This window comes from Besnoitia besnoiti, chromosome V (genome assembly GCF_002563875.1).
Source record: "Besnoitia besnoiti strain Bb-Ger1 chromosome V, whole genome shotgun sequence".
Lineage (NCBI taxonomy): Eukaryota > Apicomplexa > Conoidasida > Eucoccidiorida > Sarcocystidae > Besnoitia > Besnoitia besnoiti.
Window position 1 is genome coordinate 799,753 of NC_042360.1, and position 14,867 is coordinate 814,619.

The 14,867-nt window shown below is 51.4% G+C and overlaps 1 protein-coding gene across 1 annotated transcript; it reads right to left on the reverse strand.

Moving 5' to 3' along the window:
* Positions 1-1,082: 1,082 nt before the first annotated feature.
* BESB_059370 (hydrolase CocE/NonD family protein) lies at positions 1,083-10,600 on the reverse strand (the record flags this gene model as incomplete). Its single annotated transcript, XM_029364351.1, has 11 exons — positions 1,083-1,315; positions 1,556-1,661; positions 2,310-2,714; positions 3,053-4,102; positions 4,448-4,628; positions 5,082-5,179; positions 5,603-5,818; positions 6,421-6,776; positions 7,361-8,000; positions 8,405-8,524; positions 8,936-10,600. 11 exons carry the CDS (start codon positions 10,598-10,600, stop codon positions 1,083-1,085), a joined length of 5,070 nt encoding a protein of 1,689 aa, XP_029219059.1.
* Between the last annotated feature and the right edge of the window lie 4,267 nt (positions 10,601-14,867).

A 14,867-nucleotide genomic window follows, 5' to 3' on the forward strand; every position in this document is an offset into this window, starting at 1 on the left:
ATGCATAGAATGAATGTGTCACCCTAGTGCATGCGTGTCAGCTAGCAGTACTAACGCCACGCGTGTAGAAGAGAACTTGTATGAATTGATCTATGTGTGCGCAGCATACTGTTTCCTACATTCTGGGGACGGTCGAGGCGGAGGGCTACCCATTAAGATAAAGTTGTATCTGTTGACGTGTTTTAGGTGCATACTAAAGGTGTGCCCCAACAGGCAGGGCCAATTCTGTTCGAAATTCCCGAGCAACACAAGAGATAGCAGGATCGTTTTACGTTATGGTGTCTCACACTTTTGGGATGCTCCTTGTGCTGCTCCTGTACTTCGATTCCGCGTTGGTTAGCTTGTTGTTAGTCATTTCTACGCCTACACCCGCACATTTGGTATCCAGCGTGTCTCTGGACACCAGTACAAGAGAAAACTACTGCAGACGAAGAGCATAACTGAGATCTCACGTGTGCATGCGCGGGGCTAGCTGAGACGGAGGAAACGGGGCGCAGGTCTACCCTTGTCGCGCATTCGCATGGTATTCTACTGAGGCGGTCCCCACGGACGAAGACACAGTTTTGCCCTGCCTCTTCTGTGAAGCGTAGGGGGTACTGCGTCTTCTGGAATGAGGTAAGGGTACACGAACAAGCACTGGAATTGGCAACGTTATTTTAGAGTTCATACGCGAAGACGATTTATCCGATGTGAAACAAAGTAACAGACGGCAAATATTTGAAAGAAATATCGCACAGAGGGTGGCGATGGTGGGGTGCGCCTGATGATGCCACACGGCGCGTGCTAGTACAGGCGTCATGTTATCGTTGAGGCCGCTGCGTCCGATCCCACGCTGAGGCTTCGTCCAGTGCCTATATAATACAAATATTCATTCCATATGCATGTGACTTTTTGATGCGCGCATCCTTGAGCCTGCGCATCTGCAGCGCTTGTCCTACGGTGCCCTATGTTGCACTAATGAACAGGCACGGCGCATCCGGCAAGCAAAGCTTCGCAGTGGCATCGCTACCATGCCCACGCCCCAGGTTCGGAGTGGCATAGTCAACGTCATGCTTTCTGCTTGCATGGATCCATGTGAATCTCTAGCCTTCAGTTCGACCATCGCCAACCGCGTTGGTGTGATGGACAGGCAAGCGAAGCTTCGCGTTGGCAGTGATAACAGTCCACTGACGAGGCAGGATCATCCGGTTTTGCACCGCTGGCTCGAAATTATCCACGTCACTCCCTGCGAGAGAAAGGCGGATTGAGTGTCCCTTCTTGAAGGTCCAGCTGACCGGCTCCAGCGGCATGGTAAACTCGATCAACTCCCCCGATGCTGCGTGCACAGGAAATACAAGCCCAAAACTATGTCTGCATGGTCGATTACACAAAAGCAGCGGACGACGGCACACGATGAAGCGGCTTCATATCGCCCCGTTATCAAGCTCGAGAATATGATCACACAGATGTATATTCGTTTGGGGCTCTGTAGTTATGTGTCGTCATTCACCTTTTCGATGAATCATAAATGTACCCTGTCGAAAAAGCGCACAGAGGGGAAGGCGAAAGGTCTTACAGTTAAGCGGAACCCTTGACGACTTTGTGAACGATCTGAAGACAGTATCCGGGGAGCCAATAGGCGACTCTGTCTTGACTTTAACCGGCCGATGAGAGACGACAATCTGAGAAGTGAAACGTAGGCAGATAATCGCGGACAACACATCACAGAGGAGCCTTCTGGGCTTGTCGCCTCGTGTAGATGCCGAGTAAGTATGAGTCGATATATAATCAAACGAACACGCCAGAGCAGTCTCCACGCGCAACGCGAGTCACCTAGTGTCGCACGTCGACAGACAGATGCGTTTGGTTGTAGCACGTATATGCCATATGAAGACGTACATTTGGAACTTCACTACTCAGGGAAATTGTATCGCGTGTCCTCTCTTTGTGCATCATGCGGATTCGTGGAAGGCTCTGAGGCGTCTTGAACGCTGCATAAGGAGTGAATGTGGACGCCGCCAGACATACGCTTGTAAACCCCCTTAGCCGCATGGCCCAGGACTCAATGTACGCAGCGGATACGGTATGTGCAGCTGTACATCCAACAGCTCTGTCACAAGGACAACGCCATCCTGGTGCACATGCACATCAATAGAACGCAAAGGGTCATGGGCAGATTTCGCCCTCATATCGCATTGCTACATGAATAAGCGCTGTTTTCAGATGTCGCGGGTTATTTTTTCGCTGCTGCGGACGTCCCAAGCGTTCCGTTCCCTTCCATTCTCTGTCGAATTTCCGGGCCTCTCCTCCGCTCGCTCCTTTTGGCTCACTTTTCCTTCCGTGACGTAATGCGAGTAGCCTCCGTTCACCTCGACATCCTCGAGGTAGACGAAGACAGATATGTCTGTGCAGCTTTTTACGAACATTTGTAGGTGCACCCATGCGCTTCCGACGACATCCATGTCTTCGAGAAGCACTCCAGATGTCCAGGAAAGAAGGCTCGCGTGCATGGAATCAAGATAGAACGGCGACGGATGGAACGATTCGCCCCCTGCTCCGGGAAGAGGCGAGAGGTTGATGGGGAAATCCGGCCGGACGCGCCGGGCAAATAGACGGTTCCCGTAGTGGATTGCCTGCCGAAAGGGATGCTGTGCAATTACCCAGCGACTGAAGACTCCAGTTGTCGCAAAATATTCCACGTCATAGTGGAGACGAGGTGAGAGTTTCGATGGGAACTGCAGACAGAAATCGAAATGAGCGGAGAGGAGTCTGAGAGCAAGGACGCAAGGGCATACGAGAGAGAGTGCTTTAGATATTGTGGTGATGTCTGCAACGCAGACTACGGGCGGGTTAACTCTTTCGCGGGAAGCAGAAAATGCAGGCGACTCGAAAGCTCCTCTTTCGTACAACTCAACAGACTTTTTTTTCGTTCACACTGTGGACAGACGACGGATGAACTATGGAGAGCAGATGCTTCGCGCCTTGAAAAATCAGCAGCCTCTCCTGGGTCGCGGGCTACGTGAAGCCAACGAGTGTTGCTTTCCTTCGGTTTTCCAGTCATGCTGTGCGTTACCTTTTTCAAAAGCAGTTTCTTAGCCAGTGTGAGTCTCGGTTCTCTCTTGTCGAGCGTCTCTTTCTCGGATCCCGCGGCGATAGGGATCTCCCTCGCGAGAGAGGGCCGGATGTAGGCCTCGGGCAAGCGAGCGGTGCCGCGTCTGGCGTCTAGGCTCATGCTGTACGCATTAGGATCTGTTTCGAGGATTGAAAACGAGTCTTTCAGTCTTCCAACAGTTGGTTTCTTTGTGATTGCTCTTCGTGTGTCTTCGGAATGTGCGCTGTGTTGAATCCCTGCTCGTGCCGCAGCCGTGCGACGAGGGTAGGCATGGTGTAAATCGTCGCTGGCTTCGCCCCATCCCTCCTCAAAGCCAGCAAGTGCGACACCAATAATGCTGGAGATCGTTAGAGGCTGCTGAATCTGGTTCCCTCTCTCGTCTTCGGTTGTCAGCTGGTGGTCTCGGGCCTGGCGCAAGAGAAGCTCCACGTGCGTTTGGAGCTGCTGCCAATGAAGAGTGATGCTCTGAACGAGGTCGTGCAGTCGGTGCTCAAATGTCGACAAGCGCAAATCAAAAGTCGCCGGCAGCAGAACAGGCAGACTAAAGGGAGACGCCATGTGCGCCTCGTCCGCCGAATGAGGGGTTGACGGCTGAGCGGAAGAGTGAGCGGATGAAGACCCATGTGTGTCGTCGGTCCCGTGCTTTTGTTTCGCGAGAGTCGTAGACTGTTGTTCGCTCTTCCTTCTTTTGATGTCATTCTCATCCAGCTTTCGCGGCTGCTTAGCCGTCCTCTCGCTCACGCCTCGGGCCCCAGGCGTCCGCACTGTGAACGGAGACGTGGGTAGCGGGCACTTGGGAGCCGCATTGTCACCCAGAGATAGAGAGAACTGTGGAGAGAGACATACATCTGCTGGCTTTCCGAGAGCAAGAAGCGAAGCCCCCGACGAGGTTCGCTTGCATTCCAAGCGATTCAGATTCACAAACTTCTCATTGTTCAAGTGAAAGTCTACATAACTCATCTGTCTCTCAGGGGGGAAGTATTCTGATGTCCGCCACTCCTCAGCACCAACCTGAGCGAAAGGAACGGAAAGGCAAATAAGACTCACGTGCTCGGTGGGATATCGGGGATACAGACGCGCATACCGGGAAAATGCATGCTTTATCGGAAACACCCTCCTGAGAAGGGTGTGTAAACGCACACTGTTTTTATATATAAATATGCATGTGATTACTCAGCTTGATTACACGGCTTCAGAGACAGCTGAACGCGTGCGCATGTAAGCGCGTGACAGAATATCTGGAATGAACATTTAATACTCCGCTATGACCACATACTCGAGCATTCATGTGTGGCGCTTCCGCCTCGCACGCCTAAGCATTTGCACGTCCTGGACAGCATCATCTTGTTGATTTACCTGCCAGTAGTGAACTGATGGTTCATCTTCGATGCCACCCCAGCACTCTCCTTTCAGACGACAGTCAAAGAAGCGAACTGCGTCGAGATACTGGTCAGCTTCAAAGCACGGGAAGCTCCCTGCGTACGGATTGCACGATCTTCTTCCTCCGTGGCTCCAGCTCCCAAGTAGTAATTTCGATCTAGAGACAGGAGGGACAGGAAAGGACAGGAGACGCGAGGCTGAGAAGGCATGCGTAACAGAAAGAAAGCTTGTCCTCACGTAGAAGAGGAAGGAAGACAGTGCCTGTCGCCATCTGTCCTAGTCTCCAGGTCTCCACTGTACGTGTTGCTCAAAGGATCGCAGAAAACCGACAGCATAGAGCCGTCATAGATGCTGTTATGAGATAGGACAAGCCGAAGGAGGGGGGCCAAACGAGTAACTGTGAGAAAAATGTTCTCTGCTGCGAGGTTTAGTCTGGCATGCGTCCGCAGGGCAGCGCAGACAAAGAGGACAAAAAGGCACAAGAACAGCTTGACCATCAGCACGAACAGCAAATAAAGCTGCAAAAAAAGGACTACATTCAATATCGTAGGTACGGTGAAGAAGCAGCTCGCTGTGGTGTTACCGATTGACTCAAAAGAGAGTTACGTACTTGGAAGTTGGGGCGTTCCGCTTCATGTAGTCGTACAACCGTGAGGCACCGCGTACACTGGCCGAATCGCAATAACCGCCTACAACATACACGCTAACCTGCACGAAGACAGCAGAGTGGCTACTTCCAACACTGTGAGCATGCTCATACCCATGTGGAAACAAAAGGCGCTTTCGGCTGGGATTTGACAGCATATGTACCCGGGATTGCTGAGGGGACAGCGAAATGTGGACGCAGTGCTCTACAACGGTGGGATGATGCACGCTGTATAGAACTTGTGAGGCTGTGCTTGCTTTATGCGACTTCGACCTACTACGGCGCTCTCATGTTCTGCCCTAAATCTGTTGTGCCTGGGTCTAGGTTCTTTGAAACGATAACAAGGAAAACGCCTACGGATTGCTGAGGGCGGCTGTGATTTCTTCGGGCTTCCTTCTGCCCATTTCGAACTGCCGCAGAGGAAACTCATGAAGGAGGTGTTGGTGACATGCGTGGATTTTGCGCACTCTGCCCTCGGGACGTACATTTCTCTCTGCCAGTTTTCTCATAACGGTTTCGTGGATTCCAAATTCTGCCGCGCTCGCCGTCTCATTATTGTGCAGTGTAACCACATCGTCGTAGTACTCAACCATTTTGATAGTGTGCGCCATGTCCCAGTTTTTGCGGTGACGTGCAATCGCAATTGCCAAGTCTCCTTCTCGGCCAAACACGCCGCTACCAGGTCCAAATGCCACAGAAAACTGAGAGCAGCAAGCAACCAGAAGAAAAAAACCTCCATCGTCCACAGTACTTCAAGAACTCCAGCAGATGCTGTTGCTAAAACCGCTGTTGCGAATCTCAGCTCTCCCAAGCTCAGGAAATGGAAATTACAAGGAACCGCTTGTAAATACAGGCGGTTCCTCCTCAATGGAAAGATAGTAAGTCAAGCACGTAATCCAATATTGTAGGCTACAAATGCACTTTGCGCAAGCAAAAATTACAGTCGAGTATAACTGTGCGTGAAAGCCTAGAGAAACGAACAGATGAATTTCGACAGCGCATTGTTCAATCTGTATTTCTGGTCTAGTCAGGGACGGGCAGATGTCCCAGCAAGAGAATGTGGACCCAGATACAAGTGCAGTGGTAATACTCGAGAGCGTGGCTATGCGGTCACAAAAATGGAACAGCAATGGAAACCACACTGCCGAGTCTCCGGCGTACACAAATGAAGAGCTCGGGGGGAGTTCGCCTATTCTGGGTGGCTTGGTGTCTCCTCCCTCGCCTTCTGACGAGGCTGGCAAGAGCACTGCCTCCCAACGAAAATCTATATGGATTGTGTCTTCCAGTATCTCTTTTAACTTACTCCAAGAAGAACATGTAGTGGATATTTCCACGGATTATTCAGAATGTGGGCAACGGGACTACCAGTTCGCTCGAATCCGTACGTCATGCCTGCATAGTCTTTGAGAAATGATGAGCAGATGACACCTCCTGGTACAAGCAAATCTCCAAATACATGCATAGGCGTGAATAATGAGAGCACCGCATCTATTCCGCCCTCGGCTGCAGCGTTTAGACCTGTCATGCCGTCGTAGGAGAGCCCGCCTCCTCCAATCTTCCCATTCGAGAACCACTGGCTCTTTATCCACGCAACGATTTCTGAGAAGTCCTGAATTTCAACCTCACTCAGATCCACGTAGCGCTCGCCAAACGAGGCGCCTACAGCAATAAAAACACGAGATGGAGACAAGACTCTATGACATGTATGTGCACCTACAGGCTCGAAAGCAATTACCAGTAGAGATTTTGTTTTCCACAAATATGAACAATGGTCATTGGCCACATACTCTCTTCGAAGTCCGTGGTTGTGGAGTACACGAACACTTCGACAAGTGTGCATCACTGATACACTCGCTGTACGCGAACAAGGCCACAACTTTAATCGACTCGGCACTGCAACTTCAGCGAGTGTAGGTGGATAGAGCTCTCCAGTCGGCAGTGGTGTGCTGCAGGACGCGCGGTGTGGCAACAAGATACATTACCCTTGGCAAGCATTAGCAGATATGTATGAACAAGTATATTATCATCTGAGTGCAAGCATCTTCAACATGTCAATGCAGTGTAACTTTTTGCGTCTCCAAAGCTCGTTCGCATTGGTTTTAAAAGAATAACAGCACGAGTGACCACACCTTCCAAGCAAACCTGATTTCCGCGAAACAAAACTGACACGTTCCGCCACAGAGGTTAATAATGAACTTGCATAAATGATGCATTGTATAGCATCAATCGGGTATTCAGCTTACCAGTGCCTCTGGAGTCGACAACTACAACTGCGTATCCGTTTGCTGTGAAGGCTTGTTGTGCTGTGAAACTCCATACATTCACCGTAGCTCCTCGCGGGTTTTTCCACATACGCAGCATTGACAAAGGCCAGTAGACCTCAGTTCTTCTGTTGTATCTGGTAATGTCGAGGTAGGTCGGGAGTTTTTTAACCGAGGCAAGGATCGTGTCATAGTCTGCTCTTTCTTCTTTTAAGCGCTTTTCAACATGTGCTTGAAAACTTTGGAGATTCCGTATTTCTTGGTATCTTTTGAAGACCGTCTTTCTCGGCAGTTTTGGGTCCCGCCCCTCTCCAAGATTCACCTGTCCAGCATCGCCTCCTCTGTCGTTGTTTCGAGCATCTTGAGAGTGAAGAACCTGAAGACGCTCCGTCGTCTTCTTCAGGGCTCTGTCTAGCATATCGATTCTATGCTGATGGGACGCCAGCTTTTCTGCTGTCTCATAGTAAGGCTTGGGGAGATAAACGTCTGCTGCAATTTCGATCCCATCTCGCATCGGGATGTAGACGGAGTAGAGCAGAGGCGGCGTGTTGACTTTGTCGTGCGTATGTGTGTTCACGTGCGCCGCCATCTCCTGGGTCCGGAAATCAACCCAGTGCTTGTCCTACAGGGGCAAATTTTGGGGGAGATCAGGCGAACAAGGGTTATCGGAGGGAAACGGGGGCTGCAACTTTCAGACTGGGAGAAGAAGAGCTCAAGACAGAGAGTAGCAGAGTGAGAGCCGCCCAGCACGCTCGACCTTGCAACATCAATGCGCTGGTTCATGCTTTCTGTTTTCTCCTTCATTTGCAGTGAAGAGATGCTCCTTTTTTCTGGTCAAAGGACGGGGTCTATAGTAGACACCGTAATAGCTGAATGCCGCCGCTTGCAGCCAGAAATGCAGCCAGAACGCATTGTGGGATTCACGTCCCTGGGCGTCCCATAAGCAAATACGCAGTTAAGTTGCTCAGGGGCTTGAGGTGAGATAGCACAATAGAAGGAGGGCTTCGGACTGCGTTGGCAGCTTACATTGCCATTGCAAGCTGGGATACCGTGGAGATTTACTGCAGCGTAGCTCATCGCGACCGTAAAGGCAACGGCTGGAATAACGAGGTCACGAGGTCTGAGAAACTGGCGAATCAGGCGCACCTGCCAAAGATACGTAAAACAGGGAGGCAGAGGCCAAGGATATTTTGCGTCCACATTGCTACATCGGGCCGTTCTGAATACGGTGTAGTGCAGTTGGAGGGCACCCAACTGCTGCCCTGTTGGCACAGAGAGCAGTCGCTATCTCGGTCGTAGACAAATACTGCTCTGTCACTATACTCGTGAACAGTCACTACGGTATTCGCTACGATGAAGGCGCTTCCATTCCACATTACTCACAGGAAGCACTTCGAACAGGAGGTCGTCACAGTAGCTTTCGCTTGCTGTTCACAGCAGCGAATTGTTTCCTATGTGACGGGCAACGAATCCCTACAGTTGCCACTGTATCCTTCGTCGCACTTCTCAAAAAAAAAAAGAAAGAGAAAACGGGAAAGGGCAGGTGTGGCATCTCACCTTAGTCCACGCTCCCCAAATATCGAGGAGGAACCCGAAACCAGCGAACACGATAAGCTGATAATACATCAGACCCTTCGATGCATCGAGGGACCATTTCGCCAGCACAGATCGGCTACTCATAGTTGGCGAGACAATCGATTCTTGGCGGAAAGTTTTTATTCTGTCAAGAGTGGCTTCCGCTGTAGGCGAACGGAGGGCAGAGCGAAGCGTTTCCGGCCCGAGGAAACTGCCTTTTTTTGTCAGGGAACCGAGATAAATATCTGGGAACCCCACGGCCTTTGCTGGCCAACCTCCCCAGAGGAACGCTGTTATGGTGACGAAGAGGGAGAGAAAGCAAGCCACTGCTAGAACACGTGAGACAAACCGCATTCGCCGTCGAATTTCTCCTGGACACCGAGCGTGGGCAGCTGCCAAGTACTTTGCTTCTGGCAAGCCGTGTGCGCGAAGGTTCCGTACCGTTTCAGGCTTTCTAGGGCGCTCAATCGGCCCCCATGCAGCTGAAAAAGCTAGTGGAGAGGGATCACCGATCGCACTGGCAATGCAAGTTGATTTAGGCGCGCAGGCAGGGGACTGCGCAGCCGAGCCGACATACCCGTCAGCAGTCATAATACGTTGTGGATTCCGCTCTCTACTGGACATAAAGGGGACCGCCGGCGGCAAAAATTGCGCATGAACCTTCGCAATCCCCTTCTTTCTCGATAGCGACTTCTGTGGTCCCGTTCCCCTCACGATTACAAGTCTTGCCAGGTGGAGAAGGCCTGCATGGATGAGAGCTGCACTGACTCCGCGTTTCACGAAGACGTGAATCGACGTGTTGATGAAGAAGAAGAAAAATCCGAAGAGTGAATCGGGATGGGGCTGCTGGAGAAGAGGATTGGTGTTGAGTTGAGGGCCGAAGCGAAGCGCTGAGTAGAGGGAGGGGCAGAAGTGGAGGGCCAGAGTATGAAACGCCACGAACGAATATGAGAAAACGAGGAGCTGTTTCGTTAGCATATCCAGCTTCCCCGCGAAATCCGAGGGGTGCGGTGACGTCTTGGCGGAGCTACTCTGCGCGCGAGGAGACCACAAGTGCAGACCCCGTCGAGCATGTTTCAATGCGCGCGCATCCGCTCGCGGGCTCAAGTTGAGCTCCGCAAGAATGGACGGCACCAACGACGAAGCTGTAAGTCGACGTCGCCCATCTAGTCTTTTCATTTCTCGCGCTATTGAGTCGAGCGCATCCGACAACCGCCCGACATTTGCGGGAGTTGCGGACCCCCTACTCGAGTAGTTGACATTTTGGGACGAGTAGTTAGATGCCTTGAGGAGAAACTGGGCGCTCAAGGTTGGCCGGCGTCTTGAGGCTGGGTGAAAGAGAAGCTCGGTGTGCTTGTTTTTTCCTCTCCCCACTAACCCCTCGTCGCGGCCCTCAGGATCCGCCTTGTCCACGCGTGACGACGCAGTGCTACCGGGATGACTAGTGCTGCTGTTCCCCGCTGAAGAAGGGCTTTCGTCAACGACTGGACTGACGGAAGCCGTCGTCGTTGCAACTGTTCCGCAGCACGGACTCAGGCATCCCACACTTGTGCTTAGTGTGCTCTGTTCGCTATCACATTGGCCACACGCAGCGGGGTTTTCCAGACTCGGCGGCGGCCTGGAGAGCTTCCCATGGCGTTGTTCCATGGCTTCACTTATTCGAGTGAACACGGACGGCGATCAGAACATATCCGGAGAAAGAGGCTACTCTGTTGAACTGGAAAAACGAATGGACGGTAGCTAAGGGCGAAGTGAGGACAACGATGACCAAGTGGAGTACCGAACGGAGAAATGCAAGAGAACGATACAGTCCTCCGGGCTTCGGAGAAAACCAGAGCAAGAAAGGAAACGTAATAGAACCGCAGAGCAAGGAGATACAGTGATAGACGGGTCATAAAGACGGATTGGCAGGCGTGAAGGTTATGTTCCCCGAGTGGGGAAACTCGTAGTACAGGGAAAACTGGATACCGTTCACATACGGAAGTACGTAAGAACCCAGCACGTATCGATCACGTATACAAGGCGGCCAAGTCAGTCTGCGCGGCAAACACTCTTGAAGAGATATAGTATGACTTCCGTGCAGTTTTCACCCGCAAGCGGTATTTGCGGAAGGAGGTTCCGGGTGCCGGGAGCTGTAGGGCAGGCCTTCTTCCGCTTCCGAATGTAATGCCGTTGACGGCACGTCGGCTTGAGATTCCCTCCACACACACCACGTGCTTATGAATCATCAGGGGAGGGGGAGGCTGGCGCTGAAGGTTGCCGCGGCCACCTTAATATATCATCTCAAGTGTGAAGCCTTGGGGGGCGTGTCCGCTCTCCAGATTGACAAGACAGACACGTCTATATTCATGTGTAACAAGAGATTGTTGCTCTTCCTTCTGCACGTTACGGGCTCTGAGCATTCACTGGTTCTTTGCGTTCGTAGGAAAAAAGTTCAGCAATCCAGGAGACCCATGTAAAAGAAGAGTCTTGTCAAGCAAATAGGCATGAGGCGGAGACTTGGGTGTGAAACATGCAAAAAGTCTTTCGAAACCTGTCAGTTGGATGCAGGACTTACACCAAAGTAACGCGACGCTAAGGGCTCTCAATACACTCGATATACACGATCATGTTGCTCAAATAGACAAGTGCAAGGAGAGCCGTTCGGCTTGAACGCGACGCCCACACGTAGAAACGCGGCAGAGACCGGAAACACTGTTTGACCAACGGGACGAAAGCGACCTGTTTATCCTACGGGATGTTTTTCCTCACCGGTTCTACCAAGGAAATTCTACCTTTTTTCGATAAACATACTACGGTAAAACGACCTGCAATCGTTGTTTTCTCTCCGGTCAACAGATTACGTCATCGCTCAACACATCGGCTACTCTGCGAGAAAGATGAGATATGCGTAGCGTGGCCTCGTTTGTCGGCTTCAAATGTTGGACAGCAGACACTTACATCACGGAGTTTTTTGCAAACAGTGTTCCAATGGAAATACCGGGCGGAGGGGAGGGGGATAATTATCGAACAAATTAGCAAGGCCTCATCTACGTAATCGCTCACCGCACAAGTCATGTAAAGCACAAACAGGAGACACTTGGGCGAGATTGCTATACAACTATAATACTTTGCAACGCTAGACTTTTGCTGCTTTTTTCCGTAACTTCTCACCTGTCAGTGAAAAACGGCGGCTGCGCGCGCGCCGCTCATCGGCTTCCAGTGGTAAATGCTCTCTTTTCGCCTTGGGGCGATACCGAAAAAAGCACCCCCTTGGCAGAGACATCGCGCCCGTTTCCTAGCAGTAAACGTACGTACTTCGTTATTGAGGATGCCCTTCGTCCTGGATTGTAATCTCTCGAGAGAGCGCATCGAGAAAGAGGATGGGCACCCGTAGCATACATATACATACATAACAGCAGATATACACAAACGGTGCACGACACCAGTGGAAGGGTAACATAATAAACTGGTAACGTGAGACATATAACGATCGGTTTTCACTAATTGTGATACCTGCTTTTCTATTATTATCTGCGCTTCGATTTTTGCCTACTGTGTCGCAGAGCAGAACGCTCCGGTCTCTTGCGTGTCCAGATGAACGGACAAGGTCCCTCTTTTCTCATACTACCGCAGGATGTATGCAATGAAAGCATGGGTCACTCCCACAGATATGAGCAGCTTGGATGACCGTAGGACAAACACTCAGCTGGAGGGCTTGCTGGACCCCAGACAAAATCAGGTTGCCTAGCGTGCCTCCTCGCAGTTCAGCAAGCATATTTCTACGCACAAAGACCAGCGAAAATGATATTCGCTCCACGACCTCCAATCCCTAAGCATGTCCGAAACCATGCGCAACCTCTGCCATATTCAGCAATTAACCATGAGACTCTATGTCAAATGCATGACACGAGTTAAGGCGCTTGAGGACGACAGACGGGCATTCTGGTATCGACACTGGTGAGACCAGCGAACGCTACCAAAAAAACCCAGCGTCCCGAACACCTGCCCCTTCTCTCGAGACGGGAACCGCAGCTCACCCGATCCTCTCTTCGCCTGTATCATCCCCCCGCTGTCGCTCGTGCTGCTATACGCTATCAATGAAACTACCTCGTGACTACCGCGCTACAACGCCACGTGAAACGACTCTTTGCCACAAAACTGCCACAACAACACAATCAAACACAAATGACACACACCAAACAGCTCCTATCAACTTGAAACAAGAGACTGAAACTTCCATGGTTTTTCTCAGGGTCACCCCCACAAGCATGAGTCGGCCTTCTTGGAGCGCCTTCTTGGAGCGCCAAAAGAGGCTGTCTCGAGAAGCCAGGTCCCCCAAGACTAGGAATATGGAAGTCTGCAGCCGGGAGCAACGCCGAAGCGTCTTCACTCAACCGGATCAAATGATTTGGGACGCTGCCGTTTTCAGCTACACACCATGAGACTCTATGTCAAATGCATGACATGAGTTAAGGTGCTTGAGGACGACAGACGGGCATTCTGGTATCGACACTGGTGAGACCAGCGAACGCTACCAAAAAAACCCAGCGTCCCGAACACCTGCCCCTTGTCTCGAGACGGGAACCGCAGCTCACCCGATCCTCTCTTCGCCTGTATCATCCCCCCGCTGTCGCTCGTGCTGCTATACGCTATAAATGAAACTACCTCGTGACTACCGCGCTACAACGCCACGTGAAACGACTCTTTGCCACAAAACTGCCACAACAACACAATCAAACACAAATGACACACACCAAACAGCTCCTATCAACTTGAAACAAGAGACTGAAACTTCCATGGTTTTTCTCAGGGTCACCCCCACAAGCGTGAGTCGGCCTTCTTGGAGCGCCAAAAGAGGCTGTCTCGAGAAGCCAGGTCCCCCAAGACTAGGAATATGGAAGTCTGCAGCCGGGAGCAACGCCGAAGCGTCTTCACTCAACCGGATCAAATGATTTGGGACGCTGCCGTTTTCAGCTACACACCATGAGACTCTATGTCAAATGCATGACATGAGTTAAGGTGCTTGAGGACGACAGACGGGCATTCTGGTATCGACACTGGTGAGACCAGCGAACGCTACCAAAAAAACCCAGCGTCCCGAACACCTGCCCCTTGTCTCGAGACGGGAACCGCAGCTCACCCGATCCTCTCTTCGCCTGTATCATCCCCCCGCTGTCGCTCGTGCTGCTATACGCTATCAATGAAACTACCTCGTGACTACCGCGCTACAACGCCACGTGAAACGACTCTTTGCCACAAAACTGCCACAACAACACAATCAAACACAAATGACACACACCAAACAGCTCCTATCAACTTGAAACAAGAGACTGAAACTTCCATGGTTTTTCTCAGGGTCACCCCCACAAGCGTGAGTCGGCCTTCTTGGAGCGCCAAAAGAGGCTGACTCGAGAAGCCAGGTCCCCCAAGACTAGGAATATGGAAGTCTGCACCCGGGAGCAACGCCGAAGCGTCTTCACTCAACCGGATCAAATGATTTGGGACGCTGCCGTTTTCAGCTACACACCATGAGACTCTATGTCAAATGCATGACATGAGTTAAGGTGCTTGAGGACGACAGACGGGCATTCTGGTATCGACACTGGTGAGACCAGCGAACGCTACCAAAAAAACCCAGCGTCCCGAACACCTGCCCCTTGTCTCGAGACGGGAACCGCAGCTCACCCGATCCTCTCTTCGCCTGTATCATCCCCCCGCTGTCGCTCGTGCTGCTATACGCTATAAATGAAACTACCTCGTGACTACCGCGCTACAACGCCACGTGAAACGACTCTTTGCCACAAAACTGCCACAACAACACAATCAAACACAAATGACACACACCAAACAGCTCCTATCAACTTGAAACAAGAGACTGAAACTTCCATGGTTTTTCTCAGGGTCACCCCCACAAGCGTGAGTCGGCCTTCTT